Source organism: Hippocampus guttulatus, chromosome 3 (genome assembly GCF_054856545.1).
Source record: "Hippocampus guttulatus isolate MCC_2025c chromosome 3, RoL_Hgut_1.0, whole genome shotgun sequence".
NCBI lineage: Eukaryota > Metazoa > Chordata > Actinopteri > Syngnathiformes > Syngnathidae > Hippocampus > Hippocampus guttulatus.
The window spans coordinates 5102203-5120944 of NC_141263.1; the positions used below are offsets into that span (position 1 = coordinate 5102203).

An 18742-nucleotide genomic window follows, 5' to 3' on the forward strand; every position below is an offset into this window, starting at 1 on the left:
CTTTCCATATTGTAAGGGTACCATTGTGCAGAAGTACCAGCCAATGACAGCTGTGCGACAATGTGGAGAGTCATCGAGCATAAAATGATCAGCGGTGCCGTACTTACAATACTATGATGGTTGTGCAATTGGTACAGATAATCGTTGCACCATCTTTCAGTGACCAGTAGCTGTAATTCTAGTCCAACGTTAGGTGTGCAATTATGCAGAAGAATCTTGAGCGCTTGAAAGTGTCTAGTGCACTCCAGTGTTGCTTAAAGCAATTCTGCGAGAAGAAATGGGCCAAAATATCTCCGCAAAGATTTAAAGTACTCATTACCTGTTGTGTAAGGTTTAGGGGGCAATTACTATTGTTTCGCATAGGGCCAGGTAGCTTTGAATAATTTGGTTTCATAATAAATAAAATCACCATTTAAAAATTGTCACCATTATTGTTTCCTTGGCTTATCTTTGTCCGGTACTTACATTTGTTTGTTCTGAAACATATAAGTGGGGAAACTATTGAAAAAAATACAACTTTGAGAAGAAAGCAAATACTTTCATTCAGCCCTGTGCATCCCATTAATTTGTACAAATGTTACTTGAAACACTGCTCGCACTGTTAATAAAGGTCTGGAAAACTATAATTCTAACTCTAACATAATTGATTCTTATGGGCGGGGGACATGAATCATGAAAATTAAACATATTAGACATCGACCCTAAAATGGAACGGATTATGGTCAACTCTCCCTCAGAATCCCTTTTTACCGTCAATATTAGGAAGAGAGCAAATAGCATACAGTTTCAAGGGGGATGACCACCCTGCAGTCATTTTCCTCCAATGAACATTCAAACCGGTAGTTCATGTGAACTGTTATACAGTAAGGGAACCTAATTTGAGACCCCATCCTTCAAATGTCTTACACTCATCTTGTCCTGGATTGTTGCTCTTCCAAAAATGGGTCATGGTTATTCAGTTGGTCGATAATAAAGAAATCCTCAGAGACAAGCCCTTTAATGTTGATGTTACAGGGCAGTGGAAAATTTGGATTAAAACTGTGCACACATTTGTGTTTGAGCACATTCAGTCACAGTTTATGTTCGTTTACGAGTCGGGAAGATAATTTTCTTAAAGGCCCTCCTGAAGTCTCGATTAAAAATGGTATAAATAATCGGGTTCAGGCAACTGTTGCAGTAGCCGATCCAGAAAAAGAGGTTAAAAAGTGCATCAGGAATCATGCATTTCTCGTTGCACAATGCTTGGAGACTGTAAGTAAAGAAAAAGGGGGACCAGCAGAGGACAAATACTCCCATCACCACTGCCAGAACAAACGTAAATCGCTTCTCCCTCATTTGTGCCACTTTGTTTCTGGACAAAGACATCTGTCTGCTTTGGCGCGCCACAGGAGAAGGGAGGAAGAGGTGATGGGAGCAGTGATCCGAGGATACCCACGATATGGAAGCACAAGATGGGGGCGGAGGCTTCAACCTGCTTGCCGATCCCTCAGTGTCTTTTTCCTCCTCTGTTTTCCTCTTCCCACCAGCTCTCCTAGGGAAGCGGAGTGAAGCAGAAAACAAGGAAGATGTCTTTAGGTCATCCTCCCGAGTTTTCTCCTCTAAGTTAATATTGTCCAACTCTTCTCTCTTGTGGCTGCTGCTGTTGCTCTCGACGTTAGAAGAGCTGTGTGTGTTCCCCGGCAGTTGGTTGTCCCCCTTGGACTGGGATTTTCTGCACTTGGCTCCAACTTCTTGGATAGTCCTATGGGCACCCCCAAAGCAGGTCTCAGATTGGGACGGTTGTCGCTCGATCACATTCTTCGCCACGAATACAGTGGAGGCTCGCTGTTTGGCAACTCGGTATATCTTACAGTAGACCAGTATCATGATAACTCCTGGCGCAAAGAAGGACACAAGGCAGGAGGAGAGGATGTACCAAGTCTGGTTGTTGAGTAGACACTCCTGCTTCTGGGGGTCGTTGTTATCATCTGTGAAGTCCCAACCCACCTCTGTGTGTGCCATGAGAAGAGGTGGTGACGAGATGACGATCGATATCAGCCACACAACACTGATCATCATTTTAATCCGTTTGGGCGTCCGTTTGCGGTTGTAGCTGACGGCTTTCGTGACCGACCAGTAGCGGTCGAGGCTGATGGCACAAAGATGGACAATGGATGAAGTGCAAAACAAAACGTCCAGAGCCAGGTAAAAGGAGCACCAGGTGGAACCAAAATACCAGTAGCCCATCACCTGAAAAGAGGAGAAACCAATTAGGACAAGACCGTTCAAAGTCACAAGGAAGTTGAGTGCGAGTCAATCATGTGACAGCTGCAAAAAAAAAAAAATCTTTGCTGTGAACCACTACACTTCCACTCTCTTAAGCGTAGATCCGATCAACCAAGATTTTTGAGTTTTTTTTCCAAATCAGCATCGCACCTGATATCATTTCAAATCCTTAAAAGAGCTATCTCTGTACTATGGTTCACCCTAAAACCAGATTATATTCCTGTGAAATATTATTTGTATTGAAAAAAATTCAATCCATCCATCCACTTTCTGCTGCGCTTATCCTCACGAGGGTTGCGGGGCGTGCTGGAGCCTATCCCAGCTGTCTTCGGGCAGTAGGCGGGGGACACCCTGAACCGGTTGCCAGCCAATCGCCGGGCACACAGAGACGGAACAAACATTTGCACTCACAATCACACCTCAGGACAAATTTGAGTGTTCCATTAACCTTCGGTGCATGTTTTTGGAATGTGGAAGGAAACCAGAGTACCCGGAGAAAACCCACACCTGCGCGGGGAGAACATGCAAACTCTACACAGGAAGGCCGGAGCCAGAATCAAACCCTGCACTTTTGCAATATGAAACGGACGCGCTAACCCGTTGCCTACCGGGCCTCCCCGGGAGAATTTTTATTTCTAAAATCTTAAAAATGGTCCATTGGATGCAGGTCAATGATTATTAAAAATGCTCTGGTCGAAACTGCTCTACTTCTGAAATGTCTTCACTGTCGGCATCTTAAAGACATCCGTCTGTAGACAACAATTGACTCCTCGGGCATTTAAAATCTCTTCCTTGGAGAATCCATACAGTGACGTGGCAAAAATATCTAAAAAGCAGGTTGTTGGATTTACCTGGGAGAAAACTGGGAGAAAATAAATATGGAGTTGTTTTTATTCAATGTCATCTCATTTGAAAAATAAGATGTAATGTTTTCTTTTTTTGACTGTTTAGTGTAGGATTTGAGTTGCTCCTGTAATATTTCATCGTGAACTGCAAGATTTTGTTTTCCCCACCTTCTCTTTGCACCTCCTGCATTTTCGTTTTGATTTCTTGATCGGATAATTTCTCCACAGGGGTACAGTCTATATTTTTATAGTTTTAGTTAAAAGTGGGACCAGTGAATCTAGTGTTGATTTTAAATTCCTGTTAAAACTATCAACAATTAAATCTGGGTGATTTTAGTATCTGGCAATGGGCAGAAAGAAATCAGAAGCTTATATCGGAAGATGAAGGATGGCAAATCAAATAAAAACTAATTACTTTAAGACAAATTGTTCTTCCATTCACATACATTTCAATTGTAGAGCACTTTTCACTATTAGGTGTAATTTACTTGTAATCACCAGTTAAAAAATGTTGCCGAATTGGAATGTAAATGTTCTAAGATAGCAAGAGAGAGAGAGAGAGTGTGGAAAAAAAATATTTTCTTTCACCCTCTGTGAAGCTCTGCGATATCTCCAACAATTATGGACCATTCAAGCCTAAACGGTGGGAGCTGAGAGAAAGATCAGCTGAATAATCACAGGACGGTGTTGAAGCAAGGTGGAACAAAACTGCTGTCGATAATAGCTCAAGGCAGTCCTTAACTTTCACTGGGGGGATGTGTCAGGCAAGACCATAAACTGTATGCACCAGAAGGCTGTTGCATCATAATAGTCCTTCTACCAAAAAGCACAAATCAAGCCAAACAATTTGTTTAAAAGAATATGTTCTAACACCTTCACTTGTCTAAGCACTGCATTCTGATTCCTATTGCGTTTGCGTTTTTAGCCACCTCAGTGGGCAGCCATTTTGCCGCTTTCTGTTGGCTGAAAATGACCTCAGAGTTGCCGAGGGCTCAGCTAACGACCAATCACGGCTCACCTGTTTTCTGAAGTCGAGTACAGAGTTTTAAATCTGTGTTCTACAAATGAAAGCTGTCAAATAATTTGCCAAATCAGATGAACACACAAGAAGTCCACCTGAAAGTACACACAATATGATTACTGAATTAGGAGAAAATTGAAATAAAATTAAATACCAAGGCAAAAGGTGTCAGTTGTTCCATTGAAAACATCTAACCCAGGGGTCGGCAACCCAAAATGTTGAAAGAGCCATATTGGACCAAAATAAACAAAAATCAAATATGTCTGGAGCAGCAAAAAATAAAAAGCCTTATAATAAAGGCAACACATGCTGTATGTATCTATATGAGCTATATTAGCCTGCTATCAACATGACTAAGTTGGCTACGAATACACAACGAGCATTCATGATTAAAAGTCTCCCCCCCCCCCCCCCAGCAGTTCATCCTGTAGAGCAGGGGTGTTTCAAACTTTTTTGACGGAAGATCTACTTTTCGAACAACCAACCTCCCGCGATCGACCCGTTACCGCACACGCGTGCATACACACACTCTTACACACGCATGCCGTCATGAGCAACAGCCATCACGGCCACTAAGATGAACAAGGCACGGGACGCACTTTCGCAGCGTGCCAACTATCGTAGCTCACGTGTACCGTTTAAAAATGCTTCTCTTGGCCGCCCAGATTCCCATTCTCAGCAAGTACCCTCGGTGAATTGTACATGAAAGGCAGCTGTTTTTTTGTTTGTTTGTTTGTTTTTAACAACAGCTCCCTGACTGACATCCCGCCCTGCTAATAGAAACGTGTGTCGCAGGCTATGATGCAAATATTCATTGACGAAACGTTGACATTTAATATTTATTCGACACATTTTTACAGCATCGGAAAATGTTAATAATGTGTGTGGCATGTTTGTCCTATGACAGAAGCCATATTAAAACAAAAATATATATGTCCCTCCCATCTTTTTCCATTTTCAAACATTTTTGAAAAAGCTCTAGGGAGCCACTGGGGGCACTAAAGAGCTGCATATCAGAATCAGAATCACCTTTATTGTCATTGTATAGCATACAACGAAATTTGGGTGCCACTCCTTAGTGCATTTCGTTTAAAAAAAAAAAAAGAATAAAATAACGGTTTAATATATACAAAACTCAACAACACACGACAGCAGCAGCAGTAGTGGTAGTGTGGACTGAGGCTTATATTGCACGCTGGACACATATTGCACATGAAATGAAATGGCTCAGATATTGCTCATTATTGCACAAGTGAGGTAAGTGAGTTTAGGTTTAAAATGCAGTGGCTTACGGCTCGATAGCCGCATGTTGCCGACTCCCGGTCTAACCAATCAAAGTTTGAGTATAAAATGGACACACTGCTGATACTATAAATCCCAAAATGCTCTGCAACAGCAGCAATTGTTATTGTGAAAGGCACTCTGGGTGTTGTTGCATGCGACACCTTCTGTTTCACGTTGTACGGGGAATCTGCGAAAGATGGACTGCACCTTCTTGCATATAGAAGCCATCTACATGATGTAAATGTATGCAATATTATTAGTTAGTAGGGTGTGTTCACTTTAAATTTACATTTGAGGGACTTTGCAATTGTTTCTGGTTAGTATTTACGTACAGCGATTCGCACATTAGCTCGTGAACGTTAGCAATACTAGCATAGTCACGCGTCCGTCATGTGTCAGGCAAGTGGGGCACATTGTTTTGCCACATTTTATTTTGCAACAACGTGTAAGTGGTTTTATGTGTGTCGTGATTCGGTTTAGGGACCAACAGGTGGCACTGTAGGGCTCCCCCGGCAGCTGCACACCTGTTGGTCATTTGGTAATTAGTTGTATAAAAGGACTCCTGCCCGAACACTCGGTGTCGGGTCATTGTTGCTCTTGCTACTGTCATGTGTGCTGCTGTTTGCTCTTAGTTTCTGTCATGTTTAGTTCATTGTTATGTTTTAGCTTTAGTCATGGTTTTTGCTTGATACTTTGGATTTTGTTTTGGATGTAGTTTTCTTTGTATTAAATATAATTCGTCAAATACACCCTGCTCCTCCCTCCTGCCTGCTTTTTGGGGTCCACCACCATCTCGCTACATGACAATGTGTGTGTGTTACAGTTTTACACCTTCTTGACTCGCCTCAACGGAGAATAAATTGCAAGAAACATCGACGAGTGTGGTCATTGAAGGAGTTATCTGTCTGTCTAGCCGCAGTGGGGACGTGGCGAGGGCAGAACATGCACATATGTTACAAGTCCTGGCAAAAATTATTGAATCGTCAGTCTCGGAGGAGGTTCCTTGAGTTATTTAGTTTTGTAGAAAAAAAATCGGATCACAGACATGACATAAAACTAAAGTCATTTCAAATGGCAACTTTCTGGCCTTAAGAAACACAAAAAGAAATGAAAGGAGAAAAAAATGTGGTAGTCAGTGGCAGTTAATTGTTAAGGGGTCACTGACTACGGTCCTCCGGGTCCCCTAATCTGCATGTTTTAGAAGTGTCCCTCCTTCACCACACTTGATTCAAATGATCAACTCATCAAGCACTGTAGAAGCCTGAAAACGATCCTGTGTGAGTTCCAGACAATTTGCATTCCATGACATTGACTTTATGTGTCTTTCTTCAAGGAATGTTTTCACAGTTTTTGCTCAATGGCTACATGCAGTATCCTCATGAAAAATGATTTTGTCATCCCCAAACGACCTTTCAATTGATGGGGTTAGAAAAGTGTCCAAAAGGTCAACGTAAACTTGTGCATTTATTGAAGATAGAATAACAGCCATCTCCACAATGGCTTTACCTGACATGCAGCCCCCTATCATCACTGACTGTAGAAACGGCATGTTTTTTGTCTTTTAGGCACTCTGATGTCTTCCCTGGTCTACCACTATGCTTGCCTTCAAAAAGCTTGCCATGTTGTTTGTACTTCATCCAGATTTTAGACACCGCATCTTTATATATAATAATAATAATAGATTTTATTTATAAGCGCCTTTCAAGACACCCAAGGACACTTTACAATAACAAATAACACAAAACAATACGGGTTGAGCAGCGGCAGCCAAAACGCGCCAGCGTTCACTCTTTAGAAACATTTCATGATGATTTACCTCCTCTAAGAAGTTGAATAATCCTCTCCTTAGTTTCAATTGGAGCCATGATTTATGTCAGTCTGCTTGCTGCAAGAAGTCTCCATGGTGTCATCACTCCTTTTTAAGTGCAGAGTAATGAGCAGGTATAAAATGATGCAGGTGTTGATTTTTGGGCAGAGGGTGGGCAATTCGTTGGTCATTCACCAGCGGCCGCCCCGCCAGTCTGTCGTCATCAGTCCGCCATTATTTCACACCGGCCCAGTCCATCAGTTGTCAGTCATTGTCATTGTTATTTGGACCGCGCTTTGATCACCATTTAATTATATTTGAGAACTGTCAGTTAAAAGAGAAAAAAAAGGTTAACAGTTCTCCAACATGTGATCACTGTAATTATTATTATTATTTTTTTTTTTACTGTTGGTCTTAAAATAGATCTGCAATTTAGCGATGATAGAAGTGTGGTGAAAATAATGATGATGGAGTGACAGATTAAATGACTGACAGACTGTAGCAGACTAGCCGCTGGCCAATGACGACTGACGGATAAATTGCCCACCTGTGGTTTTGGGAACGGATGTTTTCAGCATGACTGCATTTTTTTCCCCTCAAAATTCAATGATTCCATTTTTTTCTCCTCTGCATGGTCTAAAAATGTAACTCTTATTCTTACCACATTTTTTCTTGATTTCTTAGTGTTCCCTAAATTTGTTGTCATGTCTGTGATCTGCTTTTTTTTCTACAATGCTTAAACAACTGAATGAACATTCTCTAAGACTTTTGATTCCATTATTTTTTTTCCAAGAGTTGTAGATGACAGAGTAAGACTGAAATTTACAGTGACCGGGATCATCGATATCTAAAGCCGGGATACTAAAATTGTAATCTTGCTATCGCAGCGTGCATCATGTCAATCATGTTTGTTGCTCGCTGAAGGTAAATGTAAACAAACTAATACAATTTTCTAACAAACAGTCGTTGGCAAGTAATAAACAAACAGAAGATTTGATCCAATTCTGCTGTCCCATTTAGTCCTTTCTCTTGATGCAATTTACTTCATAGTGCCGACTTTCGTCCCTCTCCATATGCCCTCCGGGTTGCATTCTTCGTCGAGTGGACATTGAACGGCTTAATGCTGTCACTTGCATTGTCCTTTTCTACCTTCGCTACTCAAAAGCACTTCACACCCTCACCTCATTTACCTCCTGATGACTCTGCATCAGGAGCAACTGGGGATTCAGTATCTTGTGCAAGGACACATGGTCAGAACGGCCAGGAATCGAACCCCCAACCTCCAGGTTGGGAGACGACCACTCTAACACTGATCCATCCCGCCCGGTGAAGCTCTTCATGATTGGAGCAATGTAGACAAGTGATGTGACACGGTTCGGCAAACCAGATGGGATGCGGATCCCACAGACGCAGAATCAGATAAATCACAAAACAACAAAATTTACTGACCGACAACGTGTAAACAGAAATTTGCTGGCAACAAAGCGCCAAAGAAATCCAAGAAACAAAAGATGCTTGAAAAAGGCAAGATCAATTTGAAATTTGAAAATACACAAAATGAAATGACAAAAGTAGAAATATGTGAAACTTAAATCAGAGAATGTTAATTAATGAGCAAACCAAAATACAGCGATCCCTCGTTTATTGCGGGGGTTACGTTCCAAAAAGAACCAGTGATAAGTGAAATCCGTGAAGTAGGATTAATTTTTTTTAAAAAGCAAAAAAATGTGAGGGGGACGAAATTTCCCTCTCACATTTGAAACATACAGCACATTTGACAATAAAGTTGTACTTGGTACTTGATAGTCAGCTTTATTTTTTACAGTTATACAATACTGAACTATTTATACAATGCAGAGGCGATTGCTCTAAGACTGCAAGGGAAGCTCAGCTTCTCCTAAAATGTCAAAAAGTAAGCGATCAAATATATGTGTGTGCGTACAATTGTGTGGACATGTCATTGACTAAATATGCGCTACAACGTGCTCAACTTTTGTTCCGAATCAGCTTCTTATTACTGGTTACGACGCGACTCTCTTCTCATTCATTCCCGCAGCTTCACTGTGCTTTAAACTGTGTGGACGCTGAGCGTCGACCGCGCAGACGCTGGGCGTCGAGAGAGTTCAGGGGAGGTTGTCCCAATGCACTGAAACGAGACGAGTCATTGGATAAATGCTGGTTTTGTCCCGCCCATCGGACGCTCAGCGTCTCTGGGAGTCTATGAACAGTGGGCATTTATAGGCTGGCCAGGAAGCTCAGCATGATGATTGGATGATCTGTCCGAGGCTGAATCTCTCTTTTGGATTGACAGTGAAATGAGCCAATCACCGATCTTATGGTGAAGGCAACCTTTTCATTTTTTTGAAAAAGAACGGCGAGTAGAATTCACGTATAAATAAACGGGCACATTTTATGACGTAGGCCAAAATTGAGCTTCCCCTCCTTGACAGACCAGCATCCGCCACTGATACAATGAAACCAAAGACCAAAAATTTGCAAAGGTAAATTTGGCAAGCTGTACAGAGACAAGGTGCGGAGACTGTTCACGTCGGTCAGTGCCTTAGCCAATAAGGATGCAGAACGCAATTCACTGTTTAAAAGCATTTTAAAAAATGCATTTAAAAAATCCGTGAAACAGCAAAGCCACGGAAAGTGAACCGCGTTAGAGCGAGGGATCACTGTACTTAAAAAAAAAGAATCTATCGGAACAAGAGTAACTAAAAACAGGAAGGAAACGTCTAGAAAATATCTCTTGAGCATAAACGGTAAGCAAGGTCAGTAATCTGACAGCAACTAAGCAGCTAGCTGAATACATGCTAATGCTTGATTGGGAACAAGACATAGGTGCACCTGCTGAAGAGGCACGCCCTGCACGGCAAAAACAAAACACAGCCAGAGCCAAAACATGACATGATGAGAGTCAAATAGCGCCTGTGCTCATGGCGTAAATTTTGTAGACCGGCTATTCACTTCTGTTACATTTCATTTACAAATGACTTTGTAACCCTTTCCAGAGTGATCGATGATTGTGGTTTTTTGTTGCAGCTTCTTGAAATCTTCCAACTTCATTTTGTCAGACAGGTTCTACGTGAGTGATTTCTTGAGTGAGCATGTCCAGAGGTAAGCTACAAACTAGCGGGAAAACTGCCAAAAGTAAGAATTTGAGAAGGAAAATAATTTTTCTGCATTGCACTTGTTATGCAGAACTAGAACACAATTTTCCCCTACATTTGGTGATGTGTGCCCGGCATCCGCAACTCACATGGATGCACACAAACTGAAGCATTGGGAATCGCGGGGAGAATCGGCTTAACCAACGGCAGCTTTGTGGTAGCGCGGTTCTGTTTTCAGGGGTGATTAAACTCTGCTCAGACTGCAGCTGGCAGGGAATCTCAAGAGTCTCCAGAAGTCTCCAATGACACCAGAAAAGTCACTAGATTTGTTGCTAGTCACATTTTGTGAAGAGAGCCACTAAGAGTCAATGCACTTCATAGTTGCAAGTTGACAACTGGACCGCACTTGATTTTACGACTCATAGAGTGCACACACCTGACAGGGGGGGGGGGGGGGGGTGTGTGAGCAGCAACGTAGGCTAATTTTGGAGAGTGTCAAACATGCGGTAAAAATAACGATTTCCTAATTCTTGATCCTTCGAGTAATGTCACAGACATATTAAAACTGGGGAAAATGTTTATTATCTCAATTAAGCGACTAAAGGCATTTGGCAAAGCAAATTCTCAGTCATAGGATGTTTGTTTTACTGCTAGCATGGTCAGTATAGTCAGTGGATAACCATGTGTAACATTACGCTACGTTTACACTGCGCTCCTGACAAACCAAGATGGTCGTGAGACAAGGCGGTTGGGGGGATGCCAAATGTGACCAGCTGTGATTGCCTTTCCATCTCTTGTACACACAAAAAAATACAGTTTAAAAATTTATTGGTGACTGATAAAGGTAGTGAGACATCAATTGTGATTTATTATTACAAACACGCCGGCTTCATAACGCTTGTAAAATATCGCCCTCTGGGGTCACAAATTCTGTCGAAATCTCGATTACTCTGTTAACGGAAGTGCCCTTCTCTTTTGCTGTCAAACTCTCAAACGCATGCTGAGTGACATTGACACATGGGGGTCACAAAATGTTGACGAGTCGCAGATTTTGTCATCACTCCACCTAGCTGGTGTGTTATGCCCGATTATGTACCCTCAGGTTTAGTCGCATTCCTCCCATTTTACTATGGCTGACAAGGTTTCTCGCACACCGTGACTACTGTGACACATCATTTGACATTTTAAAGATCTTGGCGGGCATGCACGGCAGTCACAGACTGTCATATTTGCCCTCTCGCATTGTCTCATGACAAGCCACGGTGGCCTGAAATTGGTCAGGCAAACAAGGTAAATGTAATTTTAGAATTCAATAATTGCTATGGCCGTCACGACTTTTTATAGATCTACAAAGACACATTGCAGCTCTTTCTGATCTTTTCTGTACTTCTCCATCAACACCCTCAAAGCAAATCATGCACCTGTGGTACTCTTCCAAGGTATCCAACCATACTCCTGCTCACAAATTTTCGCCTGTCCTGAGTCTAGCGTCCATCACTTTTGCCATAACATTATTGTGTGACTCATCCACTTGATCCCTCTATAGTCTCCACAACTCTGCTCTTACAAATGGGCATCAGTACATGGTTCCTCCATTCCCGGACATCGTCACATCCCCTACAATTCCATTGAAAAAGTCTGGTTAAAAACTCCACAAACACCTCTCCTGCTCCAATACAGTGTGTCATCAGGACCAACCGCATTTCCATTTTTCACCCTTTGTAGTGTCTTTCTAATTTCTTCCTTACTAAATAAATAGCTACTGTACTTATTTCCATGATCCATTATGATACCATGATAAAACTTAGCAAGACCTAACAACACTTCAATATAAGACAAAAGTGGCCAAAATGTTTTGGGTGAACAGAACAGTGCTGTTGTGTTTGCAGGGAACATTGCACTGTAGAGATCGCTTTTACACACACACACACACACACACACACACACACAAAAGGATGGATTGTTTTCCTAACCCACTCACTAGGTAGATGTGGATTTTGAGCAGATTGTGGATTTTGTGTTACTTATTCTTATCTTAACCCTGCAGTTTGTGTTGAATATTGGATTTGGGCGGGCTGATGTTGGTGATGGCTGGGGTTGACCTCATGCTGGATCAAACTCTGGGTATAGATAACCCAGCTTTAGACCCATCGCTGAGTTCGCTATTTCACCCATTTTGGGTACTTTTAATTCAGCGGTTTTAGGATTGTGCTTCTGTATAATACATGCTTGTCACAGCATTCATGAAGTAAATGTTAGCTAAAAAGGCGTCATTTATCAAAGTCTGCACTCTAAAAACTGTTGGGTCAAAAATACCCCAAATTGGGTTAAAAAGGGATGATCTAACTTTTTGGGTTGCATAAATAACCCAGAAAACACAATTTTTGGGGGGTCATTTTGTGTTTTGTTGTGAGCATGATTATTCGGGCAAAAGTTAAATTATCTTTGGCCCTACAATAAACTACTGTGTCAGAATAATCGCGTTGGTTTTGAATTGACATGAAAAATGATAATACGTAATTTCAAACAGTTGAGGTTTTGATAAGTTGAGGTCAGAGAGCAGCTGATTCCATATCCATTTTGCTATGCTGTTTGTTTTAAAATGTTGGATACATCACCTGAGGATCAAAGACAGATTTTTTTTTTGTAATGATAATAAAATATGATTTCTATTTTTTTGCATTCAGCACATATCTGACCAACACATCTAATTTAAGTGAATGATGAGCATTCTTAATAAGAAAACCCACTCACTGATTCAGTGTTCCGATGAATCCCTTTTTTTTTTTTTTTAATCCTCACCTCATTGGCCAAGGAGAAGGGGATGACCAACGTCGCCACCAGTATGTCCGCTGAAGCCAGAGACACGAGGAAAAGATTTTGAGGAGCCCGCAAGGCACGGCTGGTAAAAACGGCCACCACAACCAGCACATTTCCCACAACTGTCACGAGGATGATGACTGTGACGACGAGCATGATGAGCACTGACGCTGCCTGGGAGTGCGGAGGCAGAGGAGCAGACCTTGACGAGGAAGAGGACACCTGACTAATATTCTCCAGAGGAGAAGTGGCGGGGAGCGTGGCCATTACAGGTGAGAGCACATCTGAGTCCATTCTTCTTAAATCAGAGTCTCTATTATTATTTTTTTTTTTTTTTACCCGACTGCCTTGAAATGAAACTGTCTCACGCCGGTTTGAGAAATGTAGGGGAAGAAAGCAAAATCATCTTCCCAAATAGAATACAAAAGAGGTCCATCATGGTAGTGGGACAGTTAGCAATTTAACAAACAATTTACATCTCAGTAATATAGATTCTAATTACATGCTTTAAATTTACATCTCAGTGATATAGAATTACATGTTTTAAATTCTCAGCCGTTTTGTCGGTATTGAAGGATTTGCATTAAGATTTTAAATACATTACAAAATCCAGATGCTGACTTACGAAGCTTGTACTTGTTACCAATATCACATACACACACGCACACACACTCACGCACACACAAACAACGGCATTTTTTTAAGTTGGAGTACAGCTGGGGTCCAAACATATGGACTGAAGAAAGCATCCCAAAAAAATCATTGGAAAGGAGTTCGAGATAAAATGCAAATAAGTAGGGGAAAAAATGGAGCAGGAAGAACTAGTAACGCGTAAATAAATAAAGCGAATGGTTGACGTGCTGAGTGAAAGTGCTGCCGCTCTCTGATGCTCCTCTGCTGGAATAAAGCAGGAGGAGGAGGAGAGGCTGAAATGAAAGAAGGAAAAAGAGGCGTGCGGTGAGGAGAGCGAGAGATGTTTGAGGAGAGTATTCGAACACCCAGGAAATGAGCAAAGAATGAGAGGGTAAGAGAGGAGGGTGGAATGACAAATCAAAGGAATCTGAGAGCAGAGGATGGCACAGCTAGGATGAAGGCAAAGAAGCCAAGAGGAAGGATTCATGGATCAGACACCAAAAAAAGGAAAAGAAAATAGGAGAGGTGACACGGAGGGAGGAGGGAGGACAAGTTAATGGGAAATAGAGGACCTAAGTAAGGAGCAGAGAGGGGAAATTAAATACCGTAACAGAAAAGTTGCATTGGGGAAGGTGCGGGTGACAGAATATGCGAATGAAGGACTTTTTCCATCCATCCATCATCCATCCAACCAATCATGTTCTAACTCTTATCCGGGTCCGGCATGGGATATCCATCCGGTGGGACATGCCCAGAACACCTCACCACAGAGGTGTCCAGGATGCATCCTAACCAGATGTTTGAGCTACCTCATCTGGCTCCTCTCAACGCGGAGGAGCAGCGGCTCAACTCAGAATCCCTCCCAGGTGATCGAGATACTCACCCTATCTTTGCCCTCACCCGTGAACAAGACCACAAGACATTTGAACTCCTCCACTTGGCTGCGAAACTGCTCCAGTGAGTGTTGGACGTTGAAGAAGTCAACGGTACCGCATCATCTGCAAAAAGCAGGGAAATTCTGTCCATAAAGGGTTAGGAACAGAATCGGGGACAAAATAACAGTACCACCATACTTCAGTCCTTTTTGAATAGCAATCTCAAGTCAGGTGCTGACTAGCTAACTGACTGGATGCCCATTATCACTGAAACGTTTGTGCGTGTGCGCACGAATGCGTGTGCGATACAAATAAGAGGTAATATCACCCGTATGTTCACTAGTGTGGGCTTGGCGTCTCCACAATCATTACACCTGTCTCACCTACACACCTGTCAGTCTTCACCTCGTCAGCCACACCCACCCCTTGCAGCATGAAGGCCAGTCTGAAGCGCCACGCGTTGCCAGTTCGTCAGCTAACTTCCCAGCTGTTATGTTTTATCATTTTATATTCGCTGCCGCCTAGCTGTTATGTTCAACCTTCCCCTACACCTCGATTTGGTTTCTCTGGCTGCTTTTGGTTCCTGCCTATTTGACCTGTCCCTCTTCATGACAATAAACCAGTTCTGAGTTCATTGTGTCTGTCTGTGGGTCCTGTGCTCATCTCAAACTAAGCTTCATGAAAATACCTTAAAAAATGTGAGGTTCGCAAGCTGAGCTGTGCTTGATCCTTACCTGAGCCCTGAGCACATGTGATGTCGTTTCCCGTCGACAGCAAGTGGCAAAATGTGTTTTTAGAGGTGTGGATTGTACACAAAAAATAAGACAAAATATTAACTTTTAACTGTTGAAAATTGTGCTGACTATTTTGGGCTTGGGCATCCAAATGACTAGCTACGACCCTGGACTTAGCAATCAAAGTGTGCTCATTCGCGGCCCGTTCTTTGACGATAGGAGGCATTACGGAGCTGCCAGTACTGTGAATTGCACCACACTTTGGCCGTCGAAACTTCAAACATGCGTTGCTGTAGTTTTACTGGTACTTCAATTAGGCAGAGATAGTCTCAGTCAAGCATCGGGGTTCTTTTTCCTGATCAGCTACAAGGGGATGATTTGCCAGATGAGTGGAAATCATGTATGTTGGACAACGCCGCATATCCAATTGACAGGTTGTCAAATACATCGTTTAACCTGTTTGAGCAATTTCAGATGTGATTATTTATTTATTTATTTTTATCCCGATTAAGGGTTACAGGCCTAAGGTTGTTGGCGTATACTGCTTGTCACCATGGTAATAAGTCCACAACTCAACGGTCATATAATTGACAGCGACCGAGCCCTCCCGCAGTGGTAATGTTCGCTTAGTAAGGTACATCAACATTAATATCACTGTAAAGAGGCTGCATGTAGGATCTGAGGCTCGGTCAAATTACGGTAAACAAGTGGGTGGCTTCCTGCGAGGTCTGTGTGACCTGAACATATGACAGGGCGCTTATTTCAGTCTGAAATGCTTCCACACATTAACCATTTTCTTTCATTTCTTTCTTGTTTTTCTTTCCACTCCTTCAACCTCACACACCAAATCTATTTTTCGATTTCTTTGTAAGAAGCAAATTGGAAAATGCATAATGCTAATACAGCTCAGGTTTGCTTATTTTTAATTTTTTAATGCGCTGTATGCATTTGCTGTGCACCGAGAGGGTGGGAGCAGTGCGCGCTTGCGCACGTACGAAGCTCGAAGGAACCACTGAATACAAACCATCAGATTAGTAAGCAGGATATGTGCCAACTACACACTGATGGGAAGAATGAAAAACATCTGGATTTAGCTTTCCCTGCGTACAAGGTAGGCTATGTCAGTACCGCAAATGCTTTTTTTTTTTCTTTTAACACACAGGGATTCAAATGTCAAGTATTTTCATTCATGGCGTTAACTGTATTTACTGGAAAACAAACACAAAACAGTATTTTTTCCATGTCAAAACACACATAAAAATCCAGTGGGGCAGACGGCGGCCGTGACGCATCCAAAACACCTCGCCGAATCAGGTAGCCAGACAAAATTAGCAATAAGGAATTGTGGGCAGAGAGCGAGCCAGGAGAAAACAGACAGACAGATCCGGAGGCCCAAGTGACGATGGATTCTTTACACCTTACATAAGCCAGCAGTCATCATTGCAGGCAACCCTTCGGGGACTCGGAAGAGAGAGAGAGGCCCAAAAAAAGCTGGAGACGAGACACTGAGGCAGAGCTTCAGAGACAATATCCAAAGATGGGGAGAGGCGCAGAAGATCAATGACCTCCGCTCTTCGGGGAGTTAATGGGCATGAAGAAAAACGCACAATCATCACAGAATTTGGATACTGTTACTGAACTTAGACAGACACTAACTTCCGAAAACCAAATCACATACTGTATGTGGCCAATAAAGCTAATCGTAAATTTTAATTGAAGAGGGCAGGTAATTGCACAATGCCTCAGCTGATAAAGAGAGGAGCTTTAGCAAATGGGCTCTCTGGGCTTTGGCAGCAGCGTTGTTTGATTTAGCCGTTATCACATACTGCCTTAAGGTTTGTTGAGGGGATAATGAAGACTTCTAAAGTGGATGTCGGGCCTACGCAAATACCAACTGTCTATCACAAACTGTTATAGAATACATTAACAAGCCTAACCTGTGGGTAGGAAGAGGGAATAGAGGGGAGAAACACTATTGGTTGTCAGATATTTTCTTCTTGAAACAAATGTCACGGGTCTCCGCAAATGACTTTCTATTCTCCCGGTGCTCTTTCACTAGAATCTTTGATTGAAATGCCTTTTATTACAATATTCATCCATCTCATTTCTGTCGTACATGTCCTCATTCAGGTGGCAGGCTAAGCAGAGAAGCCCGGACTTCCCTCTACCCAGCCACTTCTTCTCATCCTGTTCTTCCAAAGGGATCCTGAAGTGTTCCCCATTCAAGACACAATCTCTGCTGCATGCCCTGGCTGATCCCGGTTGCCGTGTTGGGAGTCACCAATGATGTTGTGGTACATTTGCCTGACTTTGGTGTGGGCGGTCTGGGTTCAATTCCCTGTCAGTGTGATAGTGTGAATGGTTATGTACACTGCAACTGACTGGAACCAATCCAGTGTGTTGTCTGCTGGGATAAGGTGCAGGTGCAGACGCTGCACCGATCTGATTGCTTGAGACATTTTTTACAGTTTTTTGCAGTGTCTGCAGGAAACCATTTATGTTGTTTGTATTTTAACAATGACTGGTGCATGCCAACAGTTGTCTCTTGAGTGACAGAAGATGATTGCAAGCAATTTGTGTAATTTCAGCACAAGTTACCCAAAACAGTTTTCTCCAAGCTGCATTTAGGTTATGCCCGGTCACCTCTTGCCGAGCCATGTTGATCATCCTCAGGCAAACAACGATATTGAAGTGCTGCTTCCAAAACTCATGAAGGGTAAGCTGAATGTTTTCTTTGATGTCGAAACACCTCTTGAAAAGGTGTTTCGCAGAGTTTCTTGAAGTCTGAAATGAGTTGTTGGCCCATGGGCTGGAGAATAGAGGTGGTGTTAGGTGGGAGGAACAACACCTTCATAAACGAGAACTCCTCCAGGATATCATCTTCGAGGCCAGGCGGGCGGGCAGTGGCATTCTCGAGAGCGAGGAGGCACTTGTTCTCCTCTAGATACCCCTTCACAGCAGGGCCAAAAACCAAATTGACCCACTCAACAAAAAAAAATTGACGCAGGCCTTGGCATCGGCCCTCCGTAGCACCTGAAGTCTTTCTTTTAATATTTTGTGAGTCTTGAATTCTCTGGGATTTTCGGAGTGGTACAACAGCAGGGGTTTGATTTTGTAATTCCCACTGGCATTGGCACAAAGGGCAAGCGTAAAGCGGTCCTTCATGGGCTTGTGGCCTGGCATTTCCCTCTCTTCTGCTGTGATGAAGGTATAGCGAGGCATCGTTTTCCAAAAAAGGCCCGTCTCACCGCATTTAAAAGCTTGCTGTGCAACGTAGCCTTCATTAATCACCAATTGTTTGAATTTTTACACAAATCCATCAGCCGCTTTGTGGTCGGCGCTGCT

The 18742-nt window shown here is 42.6% G+C and overlaps 1 protein-coding gene and 1 long non-coding RNA gene across 3 annotated transcripts in view; one reads left to right on the plus strand and one right to left on the minus strand.

Moving 5' to 3' along the window:
• Positions 1-13648, minus strand: LOC147207229 (alpha-2Db adrenergic receptor-like). Its single transcript, XM_086106583.1, has 2 exons — positions 13138-13648; positions 1-2229 (listed from the first exon to the last, which is right to left on the minus strand). The coding sequence occupies exons 1-2, from the start codon at positions 13447-13449 to the stop codon at positions 1078-1080; spliced, it is 1464 nt and encodes a 487-aa protein (XP_085962709.1). The 5' UTR covers positions 13450-13648; the 3' UTR covers positions 1-1077.
• Positions 13282-18742, plus strand: part of LOC147207230 (uncharacterized) — an 8237-nt gene continuing 2776 nt past the window's right edge. For both annotated transcript variants that reach the window (XR_015100404.1, XR_015100405.1), the window contains exons 1-2: positions 13282-13427; positions 17528-18113. This is a non-coding gene — a long non-coding RNA (uncharacterized LOC147207230). The remainder of the gene's footprint in view (positions 13428-17527; positions 18114-18742) is intronic.

What these genes read in the sequence shown, in the direction of transcription:
- LOC147207229 (XM_086106583.1), bottom strand. Translation starts at nt 13,449, where the DNA reads ATGGACTCAGATGTGCTCTCACCTGTAATGGCCACGCTCCCCGCCACT. An exon ending in CCTTCTCCTTGGCCAATGAG is followed by an intron (nt 2,230 to 13,137) that starts GTGAGGATTAAA and finishes TCCTCTTTTCAG; the next exon opens with GTGATGGGCTACTGGTATTT.